Here is a 14,707-nt window from a genome sequence, read left to right as displayed (position 1 = left end):
TCTTTCTTCCCGATGACTCAGCTTTGAGCCCCTTCTATGGAGCTCATCTCCAAGAGTATCTCTCAGCTCTCTTTTACAACTTCTATATTGTTGAGAGTAGACAGGCCTAGTGTATCTGGTCAGTTTTAGGGACTTGGTGAATCTTCTGAGTTGTATTTCCTGAGCCTAAGGGTTTGCCTGCAGGATGGAACATGTTCCCTCCCCTGGAGTTTCACACCCTTTCTGCTACCCTTTGTTATTTATCCAAATGCTGTTGATTGAGAGCATCCCTCCGGAAACACAAGGTTTCATCTCAGAGAAAACTGCTCCAGAGCGACCAGCTCATTTAGGAAGCTCACAGCAGACCTCTGGACACAGTACCCACAGGCCTCCGGTACAATACTGACTTCACTGATGGACAGAGCATGCGGTGACTCTTCTGTAGTGACACAAGTGCTTTGTCTCCAGTGAGGTCACCCTTGAAGCTCTCCCTCATCCCCTGGCTATGCCTCTCTTAAGAGTTTACAGTGGTGTCCCATGCCTTTAATCCCAGCACTTGGGAGGCAGAGGCAGGTGGATTTCTGAGTTCGAGGCCAGCCTGGTCTACAAAGTGAGTTCAAGTATAGCCAGGGTACAGAGAAACCCTGTCTCGACCCCCCCCCCCAAAAAAAAGAGTTTATAAGACTGTACACCCATTGCCTGAATTACAAATAAACATTTTTATGTGTGGGTCTGTATGTACTGGGAGTACACAGGAGCCAAGGAGGCCAGAAGAGGGTGTCAGGTCCTCTGAAGCTGGAGTTGCAGGCAGTTGTGAGTCACTCCATGGGTGCTGAGATGCAAACTCTGGTCCTCTGAAAAAGCAACAAGAATATACTTAACCATTAAACCCTTTCCATTCACCAACCTAATTTCTTTAATATTTATTCGCATTGCTACATCCGTCTTGGTATCATTCCAAACGTTTGTGTAATGGTCTGTCTACTAACCCCCCCACCCGCTTTTACCCGCTCTCACCCCTTTTCAGGGTACACCCTTACAACACTCAGGGGAGCACACCTTATGACCTTCCCACAGCTTCCCCTCACCCTTCCAGAGTGGTGTGTGATGCAACTCTATATACATTTATGATTGGGTAATTTCTAAAAACGGGGAGCAGAGAGAGAGTACTCAAATGATAAAGACTGTAAGCTGGGTATTTATAGCAAATGAGGGACATAGAGGAAGTAAAAAAGGTATGGGGGAGAGCAGGACAGAAAGAATAAAGAAAAAGAAAGACATAGAGAGGAGTGGGGAGGAATGGAAGAAGAGGAGAGATTCACGCTATGCTAATAGGTACCCACCCCCGCCTTGCCCCGCCCTTTGTGCTTCTGCGCATTCTGGGGGTCCATGGTGCCATGCCCTGCCCGCCCACGCTCCGGTTGCTGTTTGCAACAACCATCTCAGGAAGCCGAATACTCCTGAACTCCGAGTCACAGCCTCACCGTCTCTTTACCGAAGAGGAAAGGCTTCTGTTGAGGCTCAGCCGCCCTTGGAAAGCCGCTGAGCACCCAGGAACATGAGTGGAAGGGCCCGTGTGAGGGCGCGAGGCATCACCACTGGCCACAGTGCCAGGGAAGTGGGGCAGGTCCCAGGAAACCTCACGGTGAGTGCTGCTGTCTGTCCTTCCTGTGGCCACCGGGGCAGTGTTTTCCTCTACGTGCCTCTTACTTCTTTGAGGTTTTTCCAACTTTTTCTTTCAAGTGGATACCATTGTTGAGACCTGGAAGTGCAAAAAGCCCTGTGGCTAGGAGGTGCGTAGCTGCCTTCTACTTTCCTAGCTTTAATTCAGTTCATTGTAAATTGTTTGTGAAAGAATGAGAAAAAGAAAGAATAAGCTAAAGACAGACTGACAGACAAAACCCTGAAGTATCCCCATTTGCCTTGGTGTGATACAGTTGGTTCTGGTAAATGGTATTAGAAATCATCTCAAATTTAGATGTGGCTTAGATTCAACTGCTGTTGGTTGAGCAAACACTTGGAGTGTGGCGGTTTCCTGGGTGGCCAGACAGAAACAATACTGAATAACAACAACACATCTACTGTTTGGAGAACCTTTTAGACTCAGGCCAGACTAGTGGCTTGTGATCATTTTGTCTTTGTTATCATTTAGTGGAGTTCTCTTGACTCTGCTCTTTTTTTTTTTTTTTTTTTTTTTTTTGTTAAACAGATCAAGATACAATAATTTCTTGGACAAAGAAGTTCCTGTAAAGAAAATATGGCTTCTGTCCTTACCTCTTTTGTGAACTGGTTTTGGTTCAGTTCATTTACAGGGATCATCTCTATGTTCAGGGTTCCACGTCCACATCTTTACACCTCTGGGGCCTAGTGTTGTTATCTGGATCTCTGTCAGATGTTAGCATGACTCAGCTAAATGCACTTGGCAAGGGGAGCTCTCCAGCTCCTCCTTAGCCTTCTGTGGAGCATGGCCACCTCCCTCTTGCCCCTCAAGGGCACCTCCCTCTAATGTTTTCTGCTCCTGCATCATGGTAATCTACAGTATGAGACATGACATGGTTCTTGCCTTTGATAACGTCATGGGTTGTGAGTTGGTTTAAGTCTGAGCAAACTTTCTGTCTACTTTGTAGGTTCCATCTGTCAGTCCCGGGGACGGCGAGGCCGGAGGTGGGACAAGTGTCATTTCACAGCCTTGTAAGTATCTCTGAGTCTGCCTCCCTGACCTCCTTGTCTTCCTTCAGCCTGCGTAGAGTAGGAGGACCCACTAAGCCCCGAGACAGCAGACCTCGCCACCTGCTCTGCAACCTTTCCCAGAGGGATCCTCCTCATAAGTTCATTGTGCATTCGCTCGCATCCTGGTGGTCCTCAGGGCACAGAGATTCAGATGGGGAAGCCAGTCGTCTGATTCTTTCTGCTCAGCGAATAATTCTGAAACTCCACTAACCTGGAGACAGTGTGTCAGAGCCCAGCTAACCTATTACTTTACTGTATTCCTGAAGATGTCCTTGAAATTCTGATTGCCCTGCCTCTGTCCTTCCCAACCCTTCAGTACTGGGATTGCAGGTGCACACCACCACACCCATTTTATATGATTCTGGGGATTGGGTTCAGGGTCTCATGCTTGCTAGACAAGCACTTTGCTAACTGAGTTTACATTCCCAGCCTTTGAAAAGCACATTCCAAAAATACAGAACACAAACATCAAAATGCGCCTTTTACAGAATGGGAGAAGCCAGGTCCGCACCTCTGCGTTCCCTTCCCTTCCACCTGGGCGATACAGCCATCCTCCCTGCAAAGCTTGGCTCAGTCTCAGGGTCTTCTCCACTCCGGTTCTTCTCCACAAAGCTTGAATTGCCTTGCCAGGTGTATTTGGGTTCTGCCTGGGCTGCCGTGAGGAAGTACCATAGACTGAGGGGCTTAAGCAAGAGACATGTGTTTGCCCCTGATTCCAGAGGGTAGAGATGAGTCTGAGAACACAGTTCATTTCGTATCCCTGGATGAAACCTGTCTACCATGTCCTGTATTCTGACCATGCAGTGAAGTCACTGATTCCTCCTAGTCAGCAGGCAAGCTGTAAGTGCTGAGGTGCCCACAGACTCTCAGAGTCCATCTCTGGTGTGGTCTGATCTGAACTGTAATGGGAGTACGCATGTGACACAGAAGGCCTACTGTGAGAGGCAGCGTGCTGGCCCGCTATGTCACCCAAACATTACCCTGACTAACTCAGCATGGGCACAGTCCATTCTTTACGGGAATATACATATAAGCTGATTTTTTTCCTTTTAACTCTTAAGTGTACAGTTCTGTTTTCATTTTTTTGTTATTTTTTTAAAGATGTATTTATTTCTTTGGTGTATGTGAGTACACTGTTGCTGTCTTCAGACACACCAAAAAAGGACACCGGATCCCATTACAAATGGTTGTGCACTACCATGTGGTTGCTGGGAATTAAACTCAAGACTTCTGAAGAGCAGTCAGTGCTCTTAACTACTGAGCCATCTCTCCAGTCCCCAGTCCTGGAGTTTTAAGCTCACTCTTATTGTACAGTCACTGCTGGCATCCATCTCTGGAACTCTTTTGTATGGTGATATTGAAACATTTGTTAGAAATAACTCTCCACTTCCCATCCTCCCAGTTTCAGAGAACCACAATTCTATGGTAGTTTGAACTTTTAGTTCTTGGGTTTTCTTTTTTTTTCAACACAGAGTTTCTCTGTGTATCCCCTGACTGACTATCCTGGAACTCTTTCTGTAGGCCATACTGGCCTTGAACTCAGAATTCTGTCTGCCTTTGCCTCCAAGTGTTGGTTCTACAGGCATGTGCCACCACTGCCCAGCCTGATTTGACCTTTTTAAAAATTAAGATTTTGTTTTATGTATATTGTGTGTGTGTGTGTGTGTGTGAGGCCAGAGGCACTGGGTTCCCCTGAAGTAGTTGTGAACCACATGTTGGGGGTTCTGGGAGTCAAACTGCTCCTTTCCAAGAGCAGCAAGTGCTCTTAACCGCTGAGCTGTTTCCCTGGCCCTGGTAGTTTGAAATTTTTAAACTGTCTAAAAATCACTTAAAATCCAGAACAGTGAGAAATATAGCTGGCCAGTTAAAATCAATCTCTGAAAATTAGACAGAGGGTTTTTAAATTGTTTTGTTTGTTTACTTGTTTTTAAATCTTCCTGTCCATGGAGAAGTGTCTGGAGGGAAATTTGGAGCAGGTGTAAGGGACATTTGGTGACAGTGCATACAGGGACTACATTACAGGACAGATGAACTTCGAATCCAGAGGGTCAGCAGACTGTTAGGTGTGTTGTTTTGCCCTAAAATCCTGGATTTTGATGCATTAAAGTTACCTTCCAAGTGCTGAAGGCATTTAAAAGCTGTGCTCACTTAAACAGAAGTCACTCAGGTGGAAATAGAAGTCTTTCATCTTTTTTATGACCTAGAGCAAATGGTAGACTTTTCTCTCCTTAAGGAATAATCTAGCATGATTGTTGCTGTCCATGCCTGGGTAGTTTCTCTTTTTACTGGGAAATGTGAGAGACTTAGCCCCTCTGTCAGAAGTCAGTGTGGATTGTCCTAACTTGGAACTCTTGGGAGTGCAGCCCCCCTAGAGCTAAGGGAGAAGGAGGGATAGTCACTTGTTAACAGGTAGGACTGGGGCGCATGGAGGGAGCAGTAGCCTGATCCAAGAAGAGCACATTTATGGCATTGTAAAAGCCAACACTCTTATTTCTAATTAAACATTCCCAGCCTTTCTATAATTCTCAGTGTTGGTACAGTCAAGAATGTGTTGGCAGCATAGGCACATCTTATTGAAAACCCCAAGTTCTGATGGTTGGTATGGTTTTGAAGGAGAGGGTGCACATAGTCTGACATACCATGTTATACTCTTGTTTCAGGTGAGCTTGGTGTCTCTTCTGGTGATGGTGGACATACCTTCATGGAAAGAAAAGGCAAAGGCAGACAGGACTTCACAGAATTGGGTGTCTGTACCAGGGAGAAGTTGACCCATGTAAAAGACTGTAAAACAGGTAGCCACTCCCTCCTTGTTACTTTTTTCCTACGTTTTTCTCCCGGGACCCACTGCAGTTGATTTGTAGGACAAAGGGGAAACGGGTTATTAGTCCATGGGAAGATGAGGGGGGGTCTTCCTCATCAGAGTCAAACTCAGCATCTTCATCCTTTATCCATTGACCTTATCCATCTGGGACCCATTCAGAGCTTTGGAGGGTAAGGTAACGGTTTTTTGAGGCAGGGTTTTTCTGTGTAGCTCTGGCTGTCCTGGAACTCACTCTGTAGACCAGGCTGACCTTGAACTCAGAAATCTGCCTGCCTCTGCCTCCCAAGTGCTGGGATTAGAAGCGTGTACGACCACCAACCAGCTCCTTGCTACTTTTTAAAGGCCACTAAGTCTATGAAACTGAAATTTCTAATTCTGACATAGGTAAGTTTGTTAAGCAACCTGATAGATACTGAGTAACTACTATGCTGAAGGCATTCTAAGTATGTTGGCTTTGTTGTCAGGAGCACAAAACTATTTTTCTCAAACCACACCTTGCTTAGAAAATACAACCCTCTTCTCTCATGGGGGCATAGAAAGAGTCTCTTTCCCAACCCTTATCCTATGTGGGGAATCTGCCTGTGGGGATTTTAGCTGTAGAAAAGGAATCACAGCCACTGGGAACACTTCTTCCAGACTCTAAGCTCCTTGTGAAATTGTACACATAGTTGTGGGCAGATGTGTCTCCTGGGAAGTAGGGTCTGTGGCTTTCTTCAGATTTGTAGGAGGCTATATGGCTCCCTCCTCACTGATGGGAACTGTCTGTTTGGTTTTTATTTTATTTTATTTTATTTTTTAAAAAGCAGAAAAATTAGAAATAGATGGTATTATCTAGCAAGCAGGTGTACAGCTAAGGCCACAGTTTTCCACACAGTGTGCATGCAAGTGCTCTGGGTCTAGTCTCTTGTTCTGGGATTTTCATGAGACATGCTGTTCCTGGGCTGGAGAGATGGCTGGGTGGTTAGGAGCACATACTATGCTATCGGAAGATTGAAATTCAGATCCCACTGCTCATGTCAGTGAGCTCACAAACAGCTGTAGCTCCAGGTCTAAGGATCTACAGACCCTTCTCGCCTCCATGGGTACATGTGTATGTGCGTGTGTCTACAAATGGCAATAAATACATCTCTTTTATTCCCTCTATAATAACCCCCCTGACTTACATGCCTTCCTCACCCCAATATTTATTGGGCTCGCTGCAGTTGGAAAATGCTGGCACAGATGATCCCCAAGGCCCTACTAGTTTGGGCAGTCTAGACTGACTCTCTCAGTCCTGTAACAACCGGCTGAAATGTGTTGCCATTCACTCAAAATCTGGGAGAACAAATTTTTTTTTCTTAAGTAAAAAATGGCATGATTGCCTCTTGTCTCTACCAGACACATGTATCATGGGCCAGGGCTGAGGGAGCACTTAGGTACACATACCATTCATTTCTCTACCTTAGGGGCCTGCACTTCCAGTTTCTCCATTAAAAGAAGCAAAATAGTGCAGGCTTGTGGTGGAAAGATACAAAGTGACTGATTTTCTGGGAAACAAGTGAGAAAAAAGTCATTTGTACCTTTCTAGACAGTCAGCCCTGCTCACTCAGGCCAGCTCTGACTTTGTCCTGCAGACTTTTAAGCTGTGAGCAAAATGTCTGTAGGGGAAGGAATTCCAAGATGCACACATGGTTGGCATGTGCCTGTAGAAACAGAAGCCTGAGTTATGTTGCTTCTGTACATGAGTTCCTGTTTCTTCTCAGAGCCTCTCTCTCCCTCTTTGGGGGACTTGCACAGTGGTCTAACCTCTGATAGGACTTTGTCAGAATTTTCCAAATCCTGGCGAAGTTCCAATGAGCTTGGGAGTTGTGTCATTCATGGCGAGAGTTCGGTAGGTTTCCATTGTTGTTGTGTGTCTAATCTCAAAGTGGCATCCTAGACCATTAGGCTGACTGGTGGAAACCACAGAGTCACATCCAGAGGGAATCAAGGAGTCCAGGCAGCTGCGCTCACATTCTTCTCCTGAGGTTGGAAATTCATACCCATTCCTCTGTTTTCAGATGCCTGCTGTGCACAGGAGCTCACGGTAATTCCCAGGGGTTAAAGTGCAAGCATTTATCCCACACCACGGATCAGAAGACCTTGCTTTATAGCAGCCACTGTCCACGTAAAATTTAAAAACATGATTAACATTAACATGGTGTGCTCTTCTAGTGAAAAACATCTTTTTTCCTTCCCCAGGTTCTAGTGGAATACCTGTACTGCTGGCTACGAATCTCTTTAATTTAGATTTGCCCCAGGATTGGCAGCTGTACCAGTACCATGTCACGTACAGCCCAGACTTAGCTTCTAGAAGGCTGAAGATTGCTTTGCTTTATAATCACAGCATACTCTCAGACAAGGCAAAAGCATTTGATGGTGCCAGCCTTTTCCTCTCAGAGAAGCTGGACGAAAAGGTACAGTATGGTTGGCATTTCACAGTGTGTGTGAGGGGAGGGGGAAGAGAGGGAGAGAATTAATACGTTTGCGTTTTACATATGTGCAGAGAAGATCATCGATTTTCTTGACAATTTGAAGAATTGTTTCCCTTGATTTTTACACTGTCCTATTCCCTTGTTTGAGAGCTAAAAGGTTTTGGATGCCATCAGCCATTTGATGCTCCATCAGGCTAATCATTCAAGAGCTGCAGATTCTTAGGACAGCTGTCCTTAGAAACGTTCTCCAAGTAGGTGAGACCTCCAGAGTCACCATTTCTGTGGCTCTTGAGCTATGCATGCATTGACTCGCTGCTCTTGCACCTGTCAGGCCAGATAACCACATCAGTTCTGAATGTAGGGCCACCCTTTCTGTAGGAAAGAGGAGCTACTGACTCCAATTCTAAGAATGTTTGCAAAATGAGAACACTGAAGTAGTTACATGTTTAATCTTCCTTTACACTCCATTTCAGATTTTTTTAAAGATATTTTCTTTATTTACATTTCAAATGATATCCTCTTTCCCGGTTTCCCCTCAAAAAAACAAAAACAAAAACAAAAAAACAAAAAAACCCTGTGCCCTCTCCCCTCCCCATACTCACCAACCCACCCTCTCCTACTTTTGGCCCCGGCATTCCCCTACACTGGGGCATAGAACCTTCACAAAGCCAAGGGCCTCTCCTCCCATTGATGACCAACTAGGCCATCCTCTGCTATACATATGCTGCTGGAGCCATGAGTACCACCACGTGTACTCTTCGGTTGGTGGTTTAGTCCCTGGAAGCTCTGAGGGTACTGGTTAGCTCATATTGTTGTTCCTCTTAAGGGGTTATAAACTGTTGTGTCAATGTTTTCTGTGGTATCTTCTGCACCTAAGATTCTCTCTTCTATCTCTTGTATTCTGTTGGTGATGCTACATCTATGGCTCCTGACTTCTTTCCTAGGTTTTCTATCTCCAGAGTTGTCTCTCTTTGTGATCTCTTAATTGTTTTTACTTCCATTTTCAGATCTTGGATGGTTTTGTTCTATTCCTTCACCTGTTTGGTTATGTTTTCCTGTAATTCTTTAAGGGGTTTTTGTGTTTCCTCTTTAGGGGCTTCTACCCGTCTACCTGTGTTCTCCTGTATTTCTTTAAGGGAGTTATTTATGTCCTTCTTAAATTCCTCTGTCACCATCATGAGATATGATTTTAGATCCAAATCTTGCTTTTCCGGTGTGCTGGGGGTATCCAGGACTTGCTGCGGTGGGAGTTCTTGGTTCTGATGATGCCAAGGGTCTGTAAGCCTATGTCAGCACTCCTGGGAGATCAGCTCTCTCCTGGTAAAACAGCTGTGGATCAGCCATCCCTCCTGGGTGCAGATGGATGCAGGAAGAACCCTGTCCCAACTGCTCTGCCACTTCTGTGTCCTGTGCCTCCCAGCTGGTCCTATCTAAAAAGTCACCGGAGAGAAAATGGCAATCTCACCTGAGTCCTGGGGTCAGAGCCCCCATTTCAGATTTTCAACATTGTCAGTCCCCAGGCAGATATCAATATGCGTGGTTCTCTCAATATTCTGTTTTAAAATAAGATTGGAGCCACTGAGAGAAAAAGAACCAGGTTTTAAAAAGTTAGTAGAACAGAGTTAGATGTCTGATGCTTCCCATCAGAGTGCTTAGTCAGTGAGCTCAGCATTTTTAAGCACTATAGTGCCAATAGCATCCGTTCAGATTGATAGGTTATAAGAAAGTCTTCATGCTTTTATCCAAGAAATGAGTTCATGAGCATTTCTCTATCCTTGTGAAACCCTTGAAAGGTGTGACACAAAATGTCAGATCTGGTGGCTCAGGACATCCGAATCTGCGTGTTTAGAAATGTTTCTATTACTTGTAAAGTCCCTTGTCCAGTGACACATGGGTAGCATGGGACACATCTTCTTATCCTTAAGGAGTCTACTTGCAGTGTCTTGTCAGGATTAAGATCATCTTGTTCTTAGAGTTACTTGTATAGCAGTAGTTGGGAAACTTCAGTGGTGTTAAAAGTCATGTGTGTGTCACTGGAATGGTCCAGTTTCCCTCAGTAGTTCCTAGCCACACTAGAACAATTCTGTTCCGTACATGCCGGGAGCATGTTATCATTGCTTGCCTCTGTTCAGAACTAGTGTGTTGTATGTGTCAACCACATTTCCATGCTGAGGACAGAGTCCAGTGAGGAGGCAGGTGACAAGACAGGCTAGAAGACAGAGCATGTGGCTTATCCACAATGCTGGCCTCATTTCTAGAGTGACACTGGGTACAGAGAATTGTTCTGTCCTACTTGGTGTGTGTCCTGACACTGTTACCATGAGCATCCTAAGGACATTGCTCTGTGCACCTTTCATTGGACTCGGGCATAATCCTGCACCCCTGCCTGTCTCCATGTTTCTAGGATGAATGTTACAGTTTGAAGAGTCTCTGCGTTACATTACCCTCCTGTCCATACTGGAAGCCGCCTTCCAGCTGCCTCCTGCCTTCCAGTGTTTTCTACACTCCATCTGTCTGCTGGGAGGTGCCATCAGTAATACCTGTTTGCCGACTCTCTGCACATATAAGGAGCCGGCTGTGTTCTAGTGGGGTGTTAGCACCAAGGAGGAAGTAAAGATAGTTAACAACAGGGATGTTTTCTTTAAAAGGTTTCCAGCTAACATCAGAGTTAGAAATAAACATATGAGGCAGGATGACATAAACACTTAGTAATAGTGTTGAGTCAGTATTCTTATTATACTGTATTTATTGAATACGTGTAGCAGTCCATGCCTGGCAGGTCTTTAGATCAGAGTCACAGCATATGCTACATGCTGCTGTTATATGTGACTACCAGACTACATCTCTTCATCCTGTGCCTTGCTAGGCTCTTCAGCATGACACCACATGTTTTATCCCTTTTGTCACTCAGAGAGCTTGAGGACCTTACTACAAAGTCAGACCTCAGGGCACAGTGAAAAGCAGGAGCATTCCTAGCAGGACAACTGATGAGGGTTAGGATTGGTGTCTTAGGAAGGATGTCAGGGTCAGAGAGATGGACAGTGGGCAGGGCCCTGGCTGAGTGAGAAGTCAGGGGTATATTTGAGAATTGAGAATATTCAGTCATAGAGGTTCAATTAGCAGGGGGTAGAAGTAACCCTGGAGATAGGGAGAAGTGTAAATGTCCTTTGAAGACTGAAGTTAGCAAGAAGAATTTGTCTTTTTTTTTTTTTTTTTTTTTTTTTTTTTTTTGAGTAGCGAAACGCTGCAGAAAGAGTCTCCCAGTCACATCCTGAAAGGGGTGGGGAGACTAATGGAGAAGCCTGGGCAATGTGTCAAAAGGGCTTGAATAAAGATCCAAAGGGTTGTTCTCTATTTGACCTTTGTGGGAGCAGCTGGCTTTGGTCCCACTTTAGAGATGGTGAGAAAGCCTCAAGCATTGAAGCAACTTCCTCTGGGTCACACAGTAGACTGTAAGAGGCAGCTGCCAGACTCTCTCTAAGCATGGGAGCATCAGAACAGCTGAAATCATTGAGACATTGCTGAGTTAGTACACAGAGAACTGGGGCTTGCTCAGGTAGTGGGGGAGGGGATGAGAAATGTGCATGTGGAGGTTCCAGCCTGGGAACTGGAGTGGGCTGGTCCAGGAACAGATGGCGGAAGCACAGGAGCAGTTGATGTTTGCTGAGGGAGAGCCAGGGGAGGGGGTGAAGTGTTTGATGTTGGGAAGCTGTTGAGAAATACAGTTTCCCAGACTGCTTGTTGCCGACTTCCTTCAGCTCTTCACCTCACAGCCATTGTTGTCCACATCCTTTGTCTGCAGTCCCTGTGGGGCTGGGAGCAGGATGTCCCTCCTGCTCCTGCTTAGAGAGGGCTTATCCTGACCTTGGTGAGATCTCTGTAGCTGTTGCCATTTCTGTGAGAATCATGTGAGGCCAGGAATCTCCTTAATGCAGTATCCATGTGGAGGGACAGGTCCCTCTTTGCATCTATGCAGTCCAGATCCTGTTATAAAACTGACACTGGTAACTAGAACAGAGGTGAGAGCATTCAATGAGCTGACTTTAATCGATTCCTCTTTGAGAAACCCTTGATCATTGATTGATATTTATTGACTTGAGTTGTGAATGTTTTTCGTTGAAAAAAACCTGTACTGGAACTTACCTGGTTTAGAGGTTTTTGGGTTTTTTTTTTTCTGTTTAAAGATTTATTTTTAATTATATATGGTGTGTGTGTGCGTGCGCGCACGCGCGCGTGCGCATGCACGTACAGATGTCCTCAGTCCAGAAGAGGGTACCAGATCCTGTGGAGCTGGAGTTATAGGCAGTTGTGGGAAGCCCAGTGTGAATGCTTAGAACCAAACTCCTCTGCAGAAACAAGATGACTTCAAGCCATCTCTCTAGCCTTTGGTGTTTTAGAGTTTTCTTTAGTTGATGACCCAAACAGAGCCTAGCCTGTGCTCCTTATGTTTCTAGAAGCTTCCTTCTAGCCAAGCCCCAAGGCTTTTGCCAGCTTTTTGTAGGCTTTTAGTAAAAGAACGAAATTTCCCACCCCAGCCCCCACTTTTCTCTCCTCCCCCTGTCTTTCTCTTCCTCCTACCTGACTCTTTTCCCTTGAGGCCTTCCCCTGCCCAGCTTTTCTGCTTTGTGAATATTCTTTTGGAGGAATTTCTCAGGATTTCATGACCTCGGAAGGGGCCAGACAGTCTGCCTCTTCCTAAATGCAATATATGCATTGCTTTTCTATGCGGACATACATGGGATTTTCTTGTGAGGATGTCTTTAGCAGACTTCTACCGTAATTTGATCCCCAGATGTGGATTGGATTATTGCACACGCTCTGGTGGTGTTAATGTGCTTGCAGCCACTTTATAGTACTTGCGTTCCACACACTTGAGGGTAAGCTGTGTCTCTTCCCTACCTCTTTTTCCCAGGTCACAGAACTGACAAGTGAAACTCGAAGAGGTGAGACTGTAAAAATAACTCTCACCCTAACGAGCAAGCTCTTCCCAAACTCCCCCGTGTGCATTCAGTTCTTCAATGTCATCTTCAGAAAGTAAGTTGCTTGACCTTTCGGCATATAGCCTGGGCATTAGCGAGATCAACCACTGTGTTGGATGGGTGGCGTGCCAGCAGTAAGATGGGACACAATCTATCTCAGCCACTCTTTGGCCCAAATCCTCAGTAACTAGCCTTACCCCAAAATTAGGCCACAATGCTTTCATTTCCTGTGCCCTGCCCCACTCTGACCCCAGACTCCAGTTCTCTGAGTAATATTAGCCAGATGATGGCCTTGCTTTTCCACCAGCTGGATGGTTTGGGACATACACAGCTGTCACTAGCTTCGTGCTGCCTTGGCTCCTTCTCTAGCTCCACATCTGTCTTCACAGAGTGAGTAGGGGGAGGGGAGTGGTTGTATGTAAGCTTTGATGTTCTTTAGAATGGACTGAGAGTCCTGTGGTCCACAATTACTTTCAGGATGGAGGGATTTGACCAAATTCAGAATCCCTGTCCCCTATCTACACTTGTTAGGGCCTGGAGGTGAAGAAACCAAACAGAACAAGCACCTCTCCCCCACCCCCCATCACAAGTAAATGAGCTAAAGGAAGCTCACCGGTGCCACCTGTGTGTCGGGATGCTGCATTCAGAACCCTTGTTAGCCGGTGCGGTGGTGGTGCAAGCCTTTAATCCCAGCACTTGGGAGGCAGAGGTGGGCGGATTTCTGAGTTCGAGGCCAGCCTGGTCTACAGAGTGAGTTCCAGGACAGTCAGGGCTACACAGAGTAACTCTGTCTCGAAAAACCAAAAAACAAAACAAACAAACAGAACCCTTGTTACAGCGATGCCAGCCACACTTCTGCTCCACAGCACAGCAGACTGAGGGGGAGGAAGTCAGGAAGTTTGGGGCTTTCCAGAGCATCTGGAATGTAACTTCTTCCTTACACAACATGGTATATTCTAATGCTGGCCAAAAGCTCTACCCTTGTGCCCTGGTGAAGGGACCACACCGGCTGTCGTGTGGAAGGTGCTTTCCAGTGTGTTTTCCCACATTGCTCTGTGCTCACTAGGGCGCAGCGCTGTTAACACAAACCCTTACTTTACAAATGGGAGACTGGTATCTGGATCTAGATCACCAGAGTTGGCACTCCCGGGTTCTGACTCAGGCTGCTTACATTTCCCCATGCACTGGACACCCCTGCCCATTCCCAGAGATGACCAGGATTGATAGTTGCTAAAGATAGTGTCACCATGATGTGGGCACCCAGGGAACTTGAGTGGTTTATGAAAAATGGCCTCTTCCTTCTGAAATAGGGAGGGCATTACTGTGTGAAATAGTCATGCCCAGTGTGGCATGCCTTACTGTTACCTGGAATCACAGATACACAGAATTTACTCTATTGATGTATTTAAGTGTTTGAGCATGTCAACAACATTATTTTAAAGCATGAAATTATAGTTTTTACAAACATATACTCATGTATATTAACTGTTTGTTCTGATTGTGCGTACTTGCCTTAGTGTGTGTGGAGGTCAGAGGTCAGCCTCCTTTGTCGGCTCTCTTCTCCCTTGTATGAGATAAATTCTTGTTATTGCTCGCTGCTGCTTATGCCAGGCTCACTGGCCCATGAGCTTTAGAGGCTTTCCCTGTCTACCTCCCATCCCCCATAGAGGACTGGTGTTATAGATCTGCACTGCTGTGTCTGCCTCCATCTCCCCTTAGAAGGACTGGGATTATAGATCTGCACT

At 45.8% G+C, this 14,707-nt stretch overlaps 1 protein-coding gene across 3 annotated transcripts in view; it reads left to right on the top strand.

The window, feature by feature from the left end:
• Positions 1–1,537: 1,537 nt before the first annotated feature.
• Piwil4 (piwi like RNA-mediated gene silencing 4) overlaps positions 1,538–14,707 on the top strand; it is a 47,647-nt gene continuing 34,477 nt past the window's right edge. For 2 of the 3 annotated variants that reach the window (XM_031343989.1, XM_031343988.1), the window contains exons 1-5: positions 1,538–1,624; positions 2,607–2,670; positions 5,370–5,501; positions 7,751–7,965; positions 12,896–13,017. In XM_031343989.1, coding sequence (XP_031199849.1) covers positions 1,538–1,624; positions 2,607–2,670; positions 5,370–5,501; positions 7,751–7,965; positions 12,896–13,017 — 620 coding nt within the window. Of the gene's footprint in view, positions 1,641–2,606; positions 2,671–5,369; positions 5,502–7,750; positions 7,966–12,895; positions 13,018–14,707 lie in introns of all 3 variants that reach the window. The other variant, XM_031343990.1, reaches the window with a different exon arrangement.

Source organism: Mastomys coucha, unplaced genomic scaffold (genome assembly GCF_008632895.1).
Source record: "Mastomys coucha isolate ucsf_1 unplaced genomic scaffold, UCSF_Mcou_1 pScaffold23, whole genome shotgun sequence".
In the NCBI taxonomy this organism is placed as follows: Eukaryota; Metazoa; Chordata; class Mammalia; order Rodentia; family Muridae; genus Mastomys; species Mastomys coucha.
This window is presented reverse-complemented; position numbering and strand designations above follow the sequence as displayed.